Source organism: Scomber japonicus, chromosome 21, assembly GCF_027409825.1.
Source record: "Scomber japonicus isolate fScoJap1 chromosome 21, fScoJap1.pri, whole genome shotgun sequence".
Lineage (NCBI taxonomy): Eukaryota > Metazoa > Chordata > Actinopteri > Scombriformes > Scombridae > Scomber > Scomber japonicus.
The window spans coordinates 13,956,320-13,973,469 of NC_070598.1; the positions used below are offsets into that span (position 1 = coordinate 13,956,320).

The 17,150-nt window shown below is 39.6% G+C and overlaps 1 protein-coding gene across 2 annotated transcripts in view; it reads right to left on the reverse strand.

The window, feature by feature from the left end:
* The window catches only part of stau2 (staufen double-stranded RNA binding protein 2), an 84,829-nt gene extending 68,790 nt beyond the window's left edge, over window positions 1-16,039 (reverse strand). For both annotated transcript variants that reach the window (XM_053342663.1, XM_053342662.1), the window contains exons 1-5: window positions 15,979-16,039; window positions 13,844-14,051; window positions 12,622-12,752; window positions 12,230-12,389; window positions 8,990-9,125 (exon numbers count right to left, since the gene is read on the reverse strand). In XM_053342663.1, the coding sequence (XP_053198638.1) occupies window positions 8,990-9,125; window positions 12,230-12,389; window positions 12,622-12,752; window positions 13,844-14,042 (626 nt within the window). In that variant the 5' untranslated portion in view covers window positions 14,043-14,051; window positions 15,979-16,039. The remainder of the gene's footprint in view (window positions 1-8,989; window positions 9,126-12,229; window positions 12,390-12,621; window positions 12,753-13,843; window positions 14,052-15,978) is intronic.
* Window positions 16,040-17,150: the final 1,111 nt, after the last annotated feature.

Here is a 17,150-nt window from a genome sequence, read left to right on the forward strand (position 1 = left end):
CCTGACATTCTGGAGCTTTTATTAAGGTCTGCAATGAGACCACACGACTTGCTACCTCATACCCTCCTGGTGTAATCTACGGCTGTTTCTCTGAGCTGCAGACAGCTGGTATCTCATATGGACAACGCATATCGCTGCCTTTACCCACAACAGCTATTTATCAAGAATGGCTAACAGATACTGTGCGTAAAACAAGTTTCATAACTTATTTCAATTAAATTGTCCAAACTGACAGCGCTCATTGTTTTTACTGTTTGTTGTGGTTTCAGTTTTGAACAAGAGATTAAAGTGCTCTTTGTGCGAGCTCTGTAATTAGTCTCAGTGCCCTCTGACCATGCCTGACTCATGAGAAGTCAAAGCCCCGTGTAAACTTACCCCGAGCTCTCCTGTCACACTTTACTGCTGAGTCATTGTGGTACATCTAGTATCATTTCCAAATCAAATAGATTTAGAGTACTGTAACTGATAGATATCACACTACAGGAAAAAAAGTGCAAATGTGTTTACTAGATAAAGAACCAAAGAGCAAAGAGATGATTTTACCATTCCAAGTAATAAAAGCTGCTGGAAAACTGTCTATTCTTTAATTACTTGACTGAAAACAGGCACTGCGTGAATAATTCTGAATCTTAAGCACAGAAAAATATCAGTGAGTAATAGAAGACTTGCCAATGTGTGGAAAACTATTACACCATGTGTGCATTTATGCCACATAGAAAAGAAAAAAAAAAAAAAACACTTCTTAACCCTTGTGCCCTTCGAGTGCCAACTGTTATGACTTGGCTGGCTGAGAGGAACGGCTGGCTGGGGATCAGTCTAAAAACAGACCCTGCTGTCCTCATTAAGAATATTACATTGTGACCTGCTGTTTTGTGTTTTCTGTCATTAAGAGGGAAAAACTAATTGGTTTGTTGAAAAAAAAGCCCTGGTGCCATTTTCTAAAAAGAAATCATGTTTTGTTGTATATTGTTCTTTACTTGATTTATTTGCAAGCATACTGGAGCCCACTCACTGCCTTAATGACACAGCATTATAACATATGAATGGTTTCCTTTATCTTTCAGTGCAGACACGCAACCTATTAACTTACTGACTGAGTGACTGACTGATTTACCTAATTAGCTGTTGTTACTAATTGTGTTGCAAAATCCTTCTGACATTTATACAGCTACATAAAATGGGAGATAAATGCTCATCTGAATATTGTCATGCTTTAGTGTTTATATAATGTTCTAAGAACAGGGGAAATGGGGAAAATACAAATTTACTGACTTACAAATCAATTAATTGTGTGCAGTGAAGCAGGTTCCACTCCATTATCTTTACCTTTTTAGTTTAGCCAGGGTGGAACAATGCTGTTTAAACTGAGATGCGTGACAAACTTCACACTGACGCCCTAAAAACGTTGATCTTTAATGCTGAAGTGTGGTCTGCTTGTGCTGAGAGCCCAACACAAACCAATTACATGATTTAAAATACAGTTGCTCAGATTCCACCATTTCCTTTGGAGGTCTCAACTGGTGAGACCACCAAAGAAGACCTGCAGCATCACTTAACAGAACAAACTTTGTTTTGACTTTCCACACACCGAAAAGTATTGGAATTACCTCAAGATGACAAGTCTCCAAACAGTAGTATGGCAGTATGAATCTAAAATTAAAATTAACTTGAAGCCTAATCCAACAGTATGTATGATACTGCAACTGAAACCAAAGTAAGTATAAATATGAGATTTTGTTGTATTCTTTCTTCATCACTTCTTCCAGTGACGCATCCATTCACAAGAGGATGATTAGTGACTTTAGGCGCAGAGTGAAAAACAGTTAATGTGGTTAAAACATGAGCATCTGTTTCTCCAGAAAAGGGAGCCTGTCCTCCCTGCCAGGATTACAGGAACTGAGAGTGGCAATAGTAGACTCATATAGTCACCTCCACATGTTTACAGCTTGCCGTATGGAAAATGAGTACAGCTGTTAACGAGAAGGCCAGAGAGTTTCCTTTGAAAGGATACAAGAGCCTTTAACATCTTCCTCTCCCGCCCCTTACATACCCTTTTTTTGTAGGGGGAGTACCTTTAGTGTGGGATAGCACGTCAACAATATATGCACATTACTGTGTGTCAAGCTTTCCTAGTTGTAGGTCTGTAAATATATTGTGTTTTACTGAGGTGCCTATTTCAATTTTGAAAGTGTAGAGTGCATGAGGGCTTGGGACATTGTAATGGAAGAATATGACTAATGATTCATTTTGTCTCATAAAATGCTGCAGCATTTTTTGGATTGATGCCATTTGACCACTCAAGAATTGATAAAAATGCTCAAATTTCATTCAAGATACCACATTAAGACACCAAGACATTGAGGAACACAGAAATTCACAGAAATATTGACATTGGAGATTTCTGTAAGACTTGCCATTATACAATAATAATTAATTTGGGGATATATCAATCCACAAGAGTCTCAGCTTTCAAATAACCAATTTATGTAATTCCAAGGCTATGGTACCAATAGATGCTTTAGATTGTCTATTTTCATAGGATACCATGTGATATCTTAACTGCAGCTTTAAAACTGAGGCTGCTACAACCTATGAAAGACAGTAATGTGATGTAAGCCAAGGACACCAGAGTGGAAGAGGTTTAAAGTGCAGATTGCTTCTTTTGTTTGCCACTGTTGTGCTACATGTACGTGCAACCTGGAAGGGCACATCCTAAAGGCTGATCCCAAAATATATGTATGCATGTCTGGAATTTGTTGAGGAGGTGTTTTACAGAGAGCTGGAGAAGAAAAAGCATCTGTTGATATCTACTAACATGTTCAAGTTTAAGGTGTATTTTTAAAATATGTCATGACAAGAACTGTCCAATTTCCTGCGCAATCAAGTGGTGCAAATATACAGATGTGTGTTCTTGTGGAGAGACTCACGCACGTCGTCTCACTCACCCTACCAAACATGCTGAAAGACAACATTACGAAAGGTGCTTCTGCTGATGTAACCTGCTTGGCGAATAGTGGTCACAGGTCTGTTTATACATTCAATACGTCAAGGCGAAGGAGGAGAGGAGGACACGCCGAGATACACAAACATGAAACTCTACTCAGAAGAAAGGAGATGAAAGGAGAGACCAGACTTCTGTGTCATTGAGTCTGTTGAGCACAAATCATTCCGAGCATTTGTTTATGTTGGACCTGTATTCCACTCCTCCACCCCCAGTCCCCTCAATAAAACATTGCTTTATGAGTTTACACCCATTTGTACAATTTGGACAGATTATCCTTTGTTCCTGGCGTCTCGCCCATGGTAATTTATATTGCCTCTGACTGAATGCATCTGATCTACGCAGATACGTGATGATTTAAAAATAATAATAATAAAAAACTTAATGCAATAAAAAGTCACTCCTCTAGAGCCTTTACCTTGAGGGCTTTGGCGGCTCCCTTTTGTTTCTGGGTAGCTATGGTGATGGGATGGATAAGGGAAACCATATCTGTGGAATGCCTGAGTGGACGGAAGAGCACACAGTGTCCCGATTAGGCTATATGAGATTGTAAAGCCCAACAGGCCAGTGAGCTTTTTTTTTTTTTTTTTTTGGCCCACCACCACCCCCCCACTTTGGGAGGCCAGTGAGCTTTATAAAACAAATAATAAACTTGAAAGGGATAAAGTGAGCAAAAAAAATATGTATGTGTGTGTGTGTGTGTGTGTGTGTGTGTGTGTGTGTGTGTGTGTGTGTGAGAAAAGAGGATGTACACTCACCGGCCATTTCATTAGGTACATGTGCAATCTAATGCAATCCAATTCAACAGCTCTGCCATAAATCCTACATTTATGAAGTCTATACATGTTGACACTGTCAGGAAGGTGATAATTCTACTTCATTATTGAAGGTGTAGTGGGTGGTGGTGGTGGTGTACTGGGGTGCAGGGTTATGGTTACTAAGGGGGGTAAAATAAGAGGAACACTTTTCAATATGATGTAATCCAACACACCATCAACACCCACTATGAAAAAACTAACTAGAATTATCACCTTTTTGATACTGACAACAAAAACTGAAAATGCAAAAAAAAAAAAAAGTATAATAGTATATAAAAGTATGATTTATGGCAGAGCTATTGTATTGGATTTCATTAGATGACAGAGGTGTTCCTAATAACTTGGCTGGTGAGTGTATTATCTCCACACAGGAAGAGATGAGAGTAAATGTTGAATATAGAAAAGAGCTTGTGAGCAGCTTTGCCTTTTCAGCAAACCAGGTTGGCCCAATTAGAGCTGCAGATGACAAAGTACACCTGTGAATGTGTGTGTGCTTTCTGATGTTATATTCTAAATGCCCTGCAGGAATGAGAAGCCTATTCATTTTTCAAGGGTAAGTATCTTTCCATCGCAACTGCTACACATGAGGCATGGCTGTCATTGATTTTACAAGGACGCTGCCACAAAGCTTTAAAGAAAGTCTTGAGCACAACCATAATGCTTTTTAACCCTTAATGTGCCACAAAACAAACAGTCAAGATATTGATATCTATATTTAATAATTAACGCTCAACGTTTTTTTTTTTTTTACAACTTTCTATTAAAAAATACGCAGTTCACTCAAACGTCATTTGACTTCCTGTTAGAAATTTCACTAGTTCCAGTCCCTCCAGTGTTTCCCCTATGCTTCCCAACTGTCTCCACTTCCAACAGCTGACTGGAGCTAGTGGGGAGAAAATGGAGACTGGTATCATGTATGGTCGCACGGCAGCTTCTGCTCTCTATGTCGGTGTTTAACCGAGGACAGGGCCCAGCTCCTCCACACACACAGACACACAGACACAGACACACACACATACACACACACACACACACACACAAAGAGCAGACATCAGAGCAGAGAGGCCGCTGTGAAAGCAGTAAACCAAGTCGAGTGAGAGATAGTGAGAGTTTTACTCGAGCTGACGGTGACTACACTCATTACTGTTAGTGCAATAAAACCTTTGTGAGTAAGAAGCCATTGAGACTATTTTATCAAAGCACCTGTTCAACAAGTATAAACAAGCTATGGCTTTCACTGCTTTGTCGGCAGCACCCCACATGGCATTATAGACATGGAACAATTCTAAAGGTAGTTTTAAGTTAATCCTAGGGGAAAAGAGGTGGACTGGGATAATGTGACTTGTGCTGTTTGTTTGTTTGTTTTGTTATTGTTTCCATTATTCACTCGTATTGTTCTGAATGCTTGGATGTTTTTTTGTTTGTTTGTTCTGTATTTTCTTTGTTTTTCCGTTCTCTTCTTTAGCTTGGAAGTGACTGAAAAAAAAGAAAAAAGAGGGAAAAAAGGGGTTGGACTAGAAAAGCTCCTTGCTTCATCCTACACCCAATCGAACACTGGATATTTATTGTTTTGTTGTTTGCCTATAAAAAAAACATATATATATTATTTATTTATTTTTGTTATAATTTCTATTTTGTTATAAACCACAGCCTATTTGTTTTGTTTCGTTATTTGAACATGTTCGAAATAAACTACTTTTCTTTTTTTTTTAAATCCAAGGGGAAACACTGCCCTCAAATATGAATATTTGCTGGTTCTCTTAGTTTTCTATGATGGTGAATTTAATATCTTTGTTTTTTCAAAGTTGGTTGGGAAAAACAAGCAATTTAAAAAGGTCGGCTTGGGCTTTAGAAATCTGTGATGGGCATTTTCTGAAAAATAATCCCACAAAGTAAAAAAAGGCACAACTAATGGTTGCATTACAGTGTTTATGATGCAATTCTAATTCTCAAATAGATTTTTTTAAATCCAATTTTTATATGGGTTTAATATTAAACACCCAAAGCAGGGATACATTCCAAAGAGCCCTAATTAAGCTCCTGTTAGTGTGTACTTGCAGACTGGCCAGTACAACACACTGTGCACACTGAATCCTCTCCAGCACAGGTGATCCGCTCTTCCTCTCTGCTTCCTACAGAGAAAGCAGTAACAGCCAGTTCGGTATCTTAACATCATCACAGGAGGAAATGTCACAGAGCAAAGCACCCCTAGTCATTCAGCCCACTATTCTTCCAGCTGACATAATGTTACTGTCATAATCAAATGAGGCTTGGGAGGAGGTGGGTGGCCTCAGACTGTGCAGCCTTGCTCGAACAGGGAAAGTCCTATCCAAATTCCAAATTCTGACAGAGCACAGGATGCAGGCGTCCCCGCCCCCTTGGAATCAGAGCGACAGGAGGAAAGTTGGGAGCGCCATGGATAGACTGGAGAGAATGGAATGACTCATAGGAATCAGGTGTTCCAATGATAACACAGCAGTCGGGGATTATCCATGAAAAAGGTTGATGTAACCACATTTCTTGATAACAAAAATATTTTCCTCATTCAATGATCGTTTATGTGAATCACTTGGGCTGAATTTCCATATAGTGTCCCATAGCAGCTCACTAATGGATTGAATCAGTTGAAAAATATGTATCATGTTCTTAGAATCAGTATTTCAGAATGAACAATGGTGTGGTTACGACTGCACGATAACAGAGATGAATCGCTGATTTAAATGTGGGCTTTGATGGTAAGAAATTATGCATTGGCCCTTCACCATAAGTAAGATTCATTTAGACACTGATAAATGCACATTACATATTATCGCCATTTATTGTCATCAGGGCACTTTCTGAATGAATCAATACTGGTCTTGGTGGTGATTACAGTGCTGATGGATCAGAGCCAGGCTGCCCTTTTAATGGTGAGATTTTCCATCAACATGACTTCGGATCACTCTTATTCATCATAATAGTTAAGGACATGGGCATGTGGGAACCTTCGTTTCACTGCAGCATCGTTAAGGTGACAGATTGTAGATATTGCCTGTCACTCCGCCACATAGCCAGTCAACGGATGAAGACAATTCACATTCAGAAGGTCTCATTTTCATTAATCCAGGGCTCAACTCCACTGAAAGAAAGAGACCTCCTGAAAACATAAGTGACCTTGAGATAATATATGCTCTTAAGTATTTTCTGTGTTTCAGGTGCACACATCTGCTCACCCCCTTCTCTTCCTCTCTGGCTTACAAAGTGGCATAACAGCACAGGCCATGAGGGATACTGCCTGTCTCTTAGAAACTCATCACAGTGACATATGACATTGACAGACAGATGCTGGAAAACAGATTTTCTCCTCTACCCCACAGACGTTTGTCTTTCACCCCCAGTTTGTTCCTGCATGGATCAAGTAGTAGATGCGAGCCAGATGCTAGACTGTCTGCTGACTAGACTCAGTTACCCAACACTGTGACTGATTCACTGACGTTTTCTGGCAACCTATACAGGTTCTCTAAATAAATACCACATATTTGGCGCCAGAACACCTTACCATAGGACTTTAAAGAGCCAACGTTTATGTAAACAGCAAACAGACATGCATGTTGCTCTATTCTGCCTTTTTTGTATTTGATGCTTTAATATGCAAAAAGCCATCATGAAAATCCTAAATATATTACACTGTAGAGATGCATGAAATGCAAGAAAACCTATATTAATTCACCACATTCCTAACTTGCATGTTACAAAATGGGTGCTCAATCACCTTACAAAACGCACTGCTGAAAGGTTTTAAAAATGAGGACACACTGCCATCTGGAGGGACTAATAATGTCTCCTGAAAATGACTTGGTGTTGCTAACTTAGATGAATACTGGCTTCATCCAATATGTCATGTACTCAGGAACAGAGTTGTCTTTGGAGCCACATAACTCAACTTCTGTCGAGCTGTAAGCATTGCCTATATCACCCTGTCGCCATATTTAAAATGATATCATAATATTTAGAACTCTAAAAACACCATCAATACTGTGGTAAAATAATATTTAGATTAAGGTGACATTTCAGTAAAAACTCCAAGCAGGATAAGTCAACCAGTATATATACAAGTTGTAAGCCATGGCTTTAATAAAAAGTAGTAAGATCTGTACCAACTGATTTCACAATTTACTTAATAATGATGATTTATCTGTTCTACCTTAAAAATGGTTCCCTGTCCTTTCTCAACTGAAAAAACCACAGTGTACCTGGATTTCATGGCAGGCAAGCAAACATATGCACCGACCTAAGTAACACTCCTTCACCGAGGGATAGAGGATCATTAATTGCATCTCTATGGTCTTTTTATGGAGCTTTGGAAATAGCTAGTTGCTCCAGTAAAGAACAAGAAGACAAGAACAAAAAGCTGATAGAGACTAAGTGCAAAGAGACCCCATGAGGGCACTGGCATAACATCAGTTTAGAAAACATATGGAGTGGAGAACCATGTCTAACACACATCATAGTCAGAGGGATCAAAGAAACACCACATCCAGACTAACTATCCATCGGGCCTTAATCTGCACCCAAAAACTGACAAAACTTTTACAGAGCACTCTCCAGAAAGGATGAATCAAAATACGCTGGTGTCTTGTTTTAATGTGGATGGAAAAACCAAGCTTACGGTTTCCTCTGTCGGTCTCAGACCTGGTTATACACTGTGTCAGTATGTAAGAGGGCAACTTTCAACTGCCACTAACTTTTTCTGTTATTGGTCATGTTATGTTCACGTTTTCAGAAAGCTGTGGAGCATTAAATTGAAGTTTCAAAGACTGTTTAACAGCTATGTACATAAACATCTCCGCTCTCGTAATGCAGAGCAGGAGCAATACAACACAACAGCTGAGACTCAGCAGAGTAACCAGATGATGGTTTATCAAACAGACAGATTTTTCTGTTTACCGACTGCTTTGACGTTTCATTGTGGACGGAGATATTTGTGAAGATTTTCACACATTATTTTACTTTTATAACTTGTCTTCAAAAAGACATACGCTTTAACTCGATTTCATTTTAGAATATCTCAGGGATTATCACAACAAAACCTAACTGTTGAAACCATTCACCAGGGTCACCAGCATAGCTTTTGGAACTGAAATGGTGAAAAGCTGATGTAGTAGTGTTAGTCTGATTTTTGGGAGCTTACCTTTGGTTGAACATCCCTCTGAAGTTATAGTTAGCTCTGTAGTTGGGCATGGGTTTGGGATCCAAAGGCCTGTAGATGGCTGGCTCCCCTCTCTTCATGGCCAGACCATTCAGCTCCACTGTGGGTGTTATACTGCCTGTGTGAGAGAGTGTACACAGAAGAGAATTGAAATGACATGTGGAAGATTAAATGCAAGGCAAGGAAAATGTAAAATAATGAAACAGTTGTCAAAATATTAAATATTACTATCTGACATTAGAAAACAAAGCTTTAAAAACTACACAAAAAATAGACTCTGAAGACAGAACGCATCAAATTGAGTTTCCAGAATATAACACAGGTGTAGCAACATACTTTACAAGCTGTACTAAGCATCCTTTTAAGTCTCCATTCTAAGGAAAAACTGCAGAACTTTTCTACCTGACTGATTTTTTATGATGCTTGCACTGCTAATCCCACAGATCCCAACTGATGTTGCATAACCTATCACAGGGCATTCCTAATCCCATTAAGAGCTGGCCATGAGGCCTTTCACTACTACAATACCACAGAGGGCAGGAGAGGTAAGACAAGTTTAGTGGTATTAATTTGGCCTGAGATCAAACATACAGCTGCACTTGAGAGAGACTGTACTGGACTTTTTAAATTGTTGCTTGATTTCTGTACCTACGAGTCAAACTCTTCCAGGTGAAAACTCAAACAAACACTGAAACTTAACATAAATAGTGACGAGAGAGAGAAAGGCATTACAGATACCATCATGATACAAACGCTTTGTGATATTTTTTTCCCTTCCTTGACCACAATCCTCTGCTTTCTGATTACATGTGTAAAATGAAACAGCGCTCTGTGAAGTGACTTTCCCCATCTCCCTCCAGTTGAATATCCTGTATTCCACCATCTTTTACCAATCAACAGTAGAGGGCAGTAATGCAACAATAGAGTGGAAGTTCAGATGGTTTGGTTTGAGTTAGTGACCACATTTACATGCACACTATTATTCTGCTATTATTCAGAATATGACAATTTGATACTTTTCATGTAAACGGTTTGGATTCCGAATTAGGGCTTGTTCCAAATGTAGCATTTTCCTATTAAGACATGGGATATGCCGATATTATTTAGATTTTAGGGGCATTCTTTGGACATGTATACAGCGCGTTTTTCCCACAATTTGTGACACAAAGCCGTCTTGCCTGTTTACCCCTGTGCAGGTAAAATGACTTATACTGGAGCAGGAAGGCAGTCACAGGAGATGAATGAGAGGAGAGTGCAAAGCTGTTCAGGTCAGACTGGAAAAACAAAGCGCACCTTATCCATGACGGGGATGGAGGAGATTGGTTATTATCCTGACATGCAGCCATGAACAGATGGTGACAACTTGGTGTGATGCACCGAAAACACTCCACAGAGTACTAACAGCACATCATAGTCAGAGGGATCAAAGACACACCACATCCAGACTAACTATCCATCAGGCCTTAATCTGCACCCAAAAACTGACAAAACTTTTACAGAGCACTCTCCAGAAAGGATGAATCCAAATATGCTGGTGTCTTGTTTTAATGTGGATGGAAAAACCAAGCTTATGGTTTCCTCTGTCGGTCTCTGACATGGTTATACACTGTGTCAGTATGTAAGAGGGCAATCTGTGACACAAAGCCCTCTCGCCTGTTTACCCCTGTGCAGGTAAAATGACTTATACTGGCACAGGAAGGCAGTCACAGGAGATGAATGAGAGGAGAGTGCAAAGCTGTTCAGAGTACTAACAACAACCTAGATACTGGATGTGCCGGTAACTATAAATTTATATATCATGTCATATTAATATCAACTATAAATATCAGGCAGCGGGTTGCTAATGTTTTTGCTGGTTTACTTCACTGTCTGCGGAGATCTTGCTATTCCCGTTCCCACTGGAGCATGTAAGTGGGAATATAAGGAGAATATTCATTTTCATTGGCCAAGTAAACACCTTGGTATAAATGTTGTCTTTTTCAGAATAAGGAAAAACACATAACATTTTATGCATGTAAATGAAGTCACTGACTATTGGTTGTAGTGGTATCAATGCATGGGTATTAGCTCAGGCTATGATTCATGTGAGCATAAGCATGTCAGCCAGAATTGAAGAGAAGAAACTTTTAAATAAAAATAATTAACCACAACACAGTTTGAAAAAAACATCCACAAAAAACTAAAAATAGTGAGTCTGTATTACTTTGGTGAATATTTACCTAATAAACAGAGGTCAGAGAAGATTGTAACTACACTATAAATGTTGCCTTTTTCTGGTGAATGGATAAATACTTTTGAAAACTGTGTTGGCTTAAGAAGTCTTTGTTGAAATAAACTTCAGTTTATTTCTGATTTCTGATATTTGTGCCCACAGGAACAGTAACCTGCAGTACATCCATTGATATCAATCCCACCCAGTAATTCCGCGTTGCACAACCTCTTTCAAGTGGAAGCAATCTGCCACTAAACCACATAAGGAGAAGTAGGAAAAAGATGACTCAACCATAACCTCATTTCAAATTGAATAGTAGTTTAAGTTACAGTTTTTAAAAAGTAATGTAAAAGTTCTACAGCTTAATAACCACTCAGAAACTTTCACTTTGTAATAACAACTTTAAGGGGGTAAAAAATACTACGTTCAGTGAGATGTAACCATGCTGTAGAATGCTGTAGAGGAAATGAAACTGTGATGCTTCTGATTAACATATTGAGCAGAAAATGTGTCATTACACAACAGATGCTTATTACAGATATTACTATATAGTGCAGCTAGTAGGAGCCACAATTGGTGGTTGACACAATGAGGTTTTCAAGAAGAAGAAGGTAAACAATTCTAATTTCTTTTGTTTTTTTGGACACAGGCCATTATCCCACCTTTCTTTTTCTGGCTAGTGGAGGCCACATTTATCATCTGCTATCTGCTGCTGCATGTGAGGCACAGACCAAGTAAAACATTTTTCAAAACAAGTCTTAATGTGCTGCCCCCATTCACTTGAAATGTTTCAAGTTGGGAGAAAATAAAAACACTTTCCTGTATTGAGTGCTGCTGATGACAAGTATTAACTTGCTTTGCAGCTTTTTCCAATTTATTCTGCCTCAGTTAGAAAAGCCTTTTTGTAGCAGACCTATCACATTATAAGTAACTGAGAAATCGAGATAATCCTTCAAAGACACATTCCTACATAATACTTTCGATACTGTATGTTATTGTTGTTGCAGTACCTGGGTTGCTGTTGATGTCAACTTTGGGGGAGCGGGGTGCTGGCCTGGGAAGGACACTCTCATCCAGCGCTTTGGCGGCTGTGGAGTGCTGGGCCTTTTTAATGCTGGTTCCCTCTGCCTCCCACACCTGCTCCCCAAGAGTCAGCTGCACTGTGAAGATCTGGAACAGTGACACATGGAGGGAAAGATATTACCCAACAGCAACTGAATCTTTACCATCATCTTTCTGGAACCATATGGCACGTGCATCATGTCTTTTGCATTACCAACATTCCTTTATAGAAAACACTGAAAAATTGGAAACATCATCGCAAGAGAAAATAAACAAGCATGCATGATCTTAGTATAATAGTAGGTTGAACTAAAGAACAAAATGCAGTCAAGCTAGTCACCTTAGCATGTGCAGGGCCTCGCTCATTGAGGAGCTTATACTGTGGTTGGATCCTATTGAAACGGGCTAACTCATTCACCAAACACATTGGAGTTTTCTCTTTAGGGTTTGCCATGTTCTCCTGGGGCGGGCCTGAAAACAGAGCACAGCACAATACAAGGTATATTGAGCAACGTTGGTAACCTTTTTACTTTTTACATAGCTACAACATTAATCTTTAATTAGGTGGTCTATATTGGTGGATGGACAGTGCAACTCTTTTCAACTGACAGTAAACCTGCATCCAGAGTGGGGCCTCAAACGCAGAAAAGATGTGTGGGTGTGCCTGGTGTTTGCAACAGAGTCCTGCACCAGGTTGGGTATATAACGGGTAACAGGTAAAAAATATAATTATATAAATTCATGGGTACAGGCAAAGGCAAAAGTGAAATAAATGTGGGTGAGAACAAAAAAGAAAAGTTAGAGATGAAAATGATTTGTAGGAATACAAAGAACAGTCATTATAACATAAGTATGCATTAATTGTTAAGTGTGTGTGTGTGAGAGAGAAAGTGTTGCTATATCTGCGACTACATATCTGTGTGTACCCACTAGTGTGTGTCAATGTCAGTGTGTTTGCAGTGCTGCCATTCTTGCCGAGACACACATTATGATTGAGCAACAAGTAAAAATAAAGCAGTTTAAAGTGTGTCACTGTGCAGCCTGTGTGTGTAATCAGGGGTCATGTCACAGTTCTTATATTTACAGGTCAAGGCAGGTCCAAAATTAACAGTGACCATATCGGGTGCGGGGTTTACAATGTTGAACCTGTGCAGGATTTAAGATTAGAATCCAATAATGTACAGAATCAGTTTTTGTGCTGTTTTAATTGTTTTGTCTCTTGTCATATGTGTTGGTATGTGGCGACTATTGTAGTTTTCCCTTTAAGAATAAATAAATATATTTATCTATTTATCAATCTCAGATAATGGAAAGTTGAATTTGTCAAAAAAAATGCATATTCTTATATACATTAGTCTGACATATAAACACTGACTGTGCAATGCTAGCAAATCTGCAATGAAACATTATATAACCTATGGCAATACAAAATAAATGATGTTGATGACAAGGAGATAATCCATAATCAATTGAAAATCCCAGAATCTAATTATTATGAATAATAATACTTAAGACCACAACGTATTGCAAAACGATGGGAAGCTATTCTATAGACAGTCTACCTGGCGGTGAAGCAGACACAGGGGCGTCCCCATATCCGACTGCAGGAGCAGGGCAGGCGGGTGTGGGGGCCGGGCCTGTGCCGTTGACGGAGGGCTGCAGACCCAGTGATCCTGGGCTGGCCATGGCCGTCGGGGAGACTCCGGGGGAGAGGCCAGGACCAGCCAGGGGTGCTGAGGTCTGTACTTTCACTTGAGCCATGCTCTATTCCTGGAAACAGACAAAAACATCAACAAGTTTAAAGTTTGTTTGATACACAATGATCATTACTAACTGTTATCACATCACTTTAAACAGACTACTGCTGAGAAGAATAAGTTGTTGGATGAAAAATATCAAAATTAATGATTTGATTTAAAAAAAAAAAAAAAAATTCAGGTTGCTGGTCTACACACAAGTGCACCCAAGCACCCATAAATCCAGTTTTCGCACAACTTAAAGCTACTGAGTGTCATTTGACAGATTTGTGCCAGCAAGGCGAGGAGAACAGACTTCAAACTGAGCAGCCCTAGGCCTATCTCACATTCTGATCCACTGGCAGCTAATACACCCAGACAATGAACCTTTATTTGAAGGAGCTTTGCTCATGTTACTGCTGCTAAGCTCCCCGGAAAAAGGAGGGGAATCCTGTGATATCAGCCTGAACAAGACAATGGACGTTCAATCACGTTTATTTGAGACTAAAGAGACATAAGTTGGCCTTCATTAAGTAGACATAGGTTAATATGACTGGCAGAGAGGGACCACCAATCCTCTGAAAGTTAACGAAACACACATTAACTTCTTCATCTTGTATGTATGCAATATTTTAGTAAATGCAGTTACACACAGGTCATGGCCTGTGGGTATGCATATAGGTAATATAATATATAACCATCTGTATTTCATCAACAAAAGATGAAGATCAGGTAGGTAAATGTCATAACTTTTAAAAAAGTACAAACTGCATCATAACTTCTTGCCAAGAGGACTCCACTACTGGTTCACATTAATATGTGGCAGGCACTGAAGGGAAATGAGAGAAATTCTTTTCATGTCCCCACAGAGGTCAGAGCAAAGGGGCAGAGCTGAACCCCTGGAGTGTGCAGACAATTCACTGTCTGGCACACTTGGACGCTTAATGAAATGCTGGCTATGAACCTGCCATCTCTGGCTGATATCTTTAATCATCATGTCACCCTGAAATAATCCATCAGATCATTAAACCAGGTCTGTAAAAAAAAAAAATCACTAAATGAGTATCTTTATTCTTTTCTTTAGATCACAGATCAAAATGAAGATAAGTTGTATATATGGCATAGATCAATGGAGACACGTACTGTATGCAGGTTTCCAAATGCCAACTCTTTTTATGTGCTTCACCCTGAAATCATGATTACAGGTGTTTACTGTTTACAGTTGAGGGCCATGGCTAGACTGGGGCAAACATCACAACAATGGCCATGTCCAGAAAACTGATATCGACTGTATCCATAAACGTAAGATGCAATTTTCACTCTGACGTGTGACCGCAATTCATTACGTTGCAATCAATATTTCCCTGTTTGTATCTTCGGTGCATCTTTTAGCGCCCATGAAGTTCTCGGGGTCACAATTTTTTTTCTCTTCCTTTTCTTTTCACTCTCTCTCGCAGCAATATGCACACATATAAATGAGAGAAGCAGCAACCTGCATGTATGCTTGTCTTGCACAGTAACTTGAACATGGAGGTGGTGTGTTAGGGTCGACTGGCTGTCTGCAACCCCTGAACCTACATTACAGTCCTCGACTGTGTCCAGCTTAGCAGGAAGCTAACATAACCAACAAGCAAACGCCGTTTCCTGCAGCTGTCAGTTCCCCAAAATACGCCAACGGAATGGGCACTCATGCATGCTGTCATTATTATGTCATTGAGATTTCTCTTAATGAATATACACGGTCTAGCCACCTCCTGTTACGGTAGTTTAGCCGGTTTAAAGCTCATCATGGCTGATCGGCCGAGCACCCCTCTAGCTAGCATCTCCACACCGCCCCATCCTTTCACGAAAAGTGTGGGGAATTTCAGTCCGCCGCAACGTATACGGACTGACGACAGCGTGGCGAATAAACCAGACACTATCTGACAACACAGGGACAAATATTTGAGGGTATATTTTACCTTTGTCCAGGGCCAGACCCCAGTTACACCTCCAACATTGGCAAACACTAAAGAGAACTGGATGGAAGTGGGAACAGACCACCTTATTTGCCTGGGTACAAACATGAAAATACGTTCAATAAGAGCCAAATAACTGGTCGTTTTAATATTTTATGTGTAAAGTTTGTGTTTTGTTCCTTTTGCCAGTGTTAAATATTGCTCATTGCGATCTTACCATCATTGGAGTTTGAGTTGAATCTTGAATGAATCGGCCACCCCCGCGGTGAGCACAGTGGTTTAGTCCTGATTTGCTTCCTCAGAGACTGAAACAACTTTGATTCAAAACCTAAATTAACCTTTTCTAACTTGATTTCTACAAAGTGCATCAACAATGTGTTTCAGTTTGATAAAATGAATATTATAACTGTGTGATGCACATTTCTGGACACAATTATTATAGTTATTGAAATTAATTGTTTTTATCTTCTTTCTTTTTTTAAAAACGAGGCCTATTTTTCTTCAGGTAAACTTCTTGTGCAAGCTTAATTATGAAATTAAATATAAAGCTTAGATTTAGGCAGTTCTGCCCAGAAAAGGACAACAGATTAGCACCTGCAGAACAGCAGTACCTGAAGCTGGGAAGATTAAATGCCACTGCTCATGGGCACTTTGGCAGGACAGGTGTTCTTGATGGCTTGAATGAAAAGGCCTGTCTCATAATAAACCATCAGTAGGCTACTGCCAGCAGACAGCCTCAGACAAGACACCACATCCCATCCAGGCAGTGAAGCTCCTGTTGCAAGGTGCTATGGGTAGGTGGTCATGGATGTATTATGTAGGTGGTGGTGATGATGATGATTCTGGGGCCTCACAGCTGAAGGGGACCCACATAAATTCCAGTGGAAACATTGTATTATAAGGCATGGTAATGGATTCAGGTGCATGATCAAAAGGCCAACAATTCTTAGCTACGTCCCTGCATCCACATGTGCTGCTCTGTTGACCTTGTGCTTTGAGTTTATTAGTTTGGGATGTGAGTTGAGATCATTAAGACAGACTCAACAAAATATTGTGACTAACTTGCTGCAATTTTAATGTGCATTAGTCAAAAAGTAAGAATTTGAATTGTAGATGATCACAGGCGAATCTGACAAGAATACTGTTGTGATGTGTCCAATAGATGGTGCTACTAA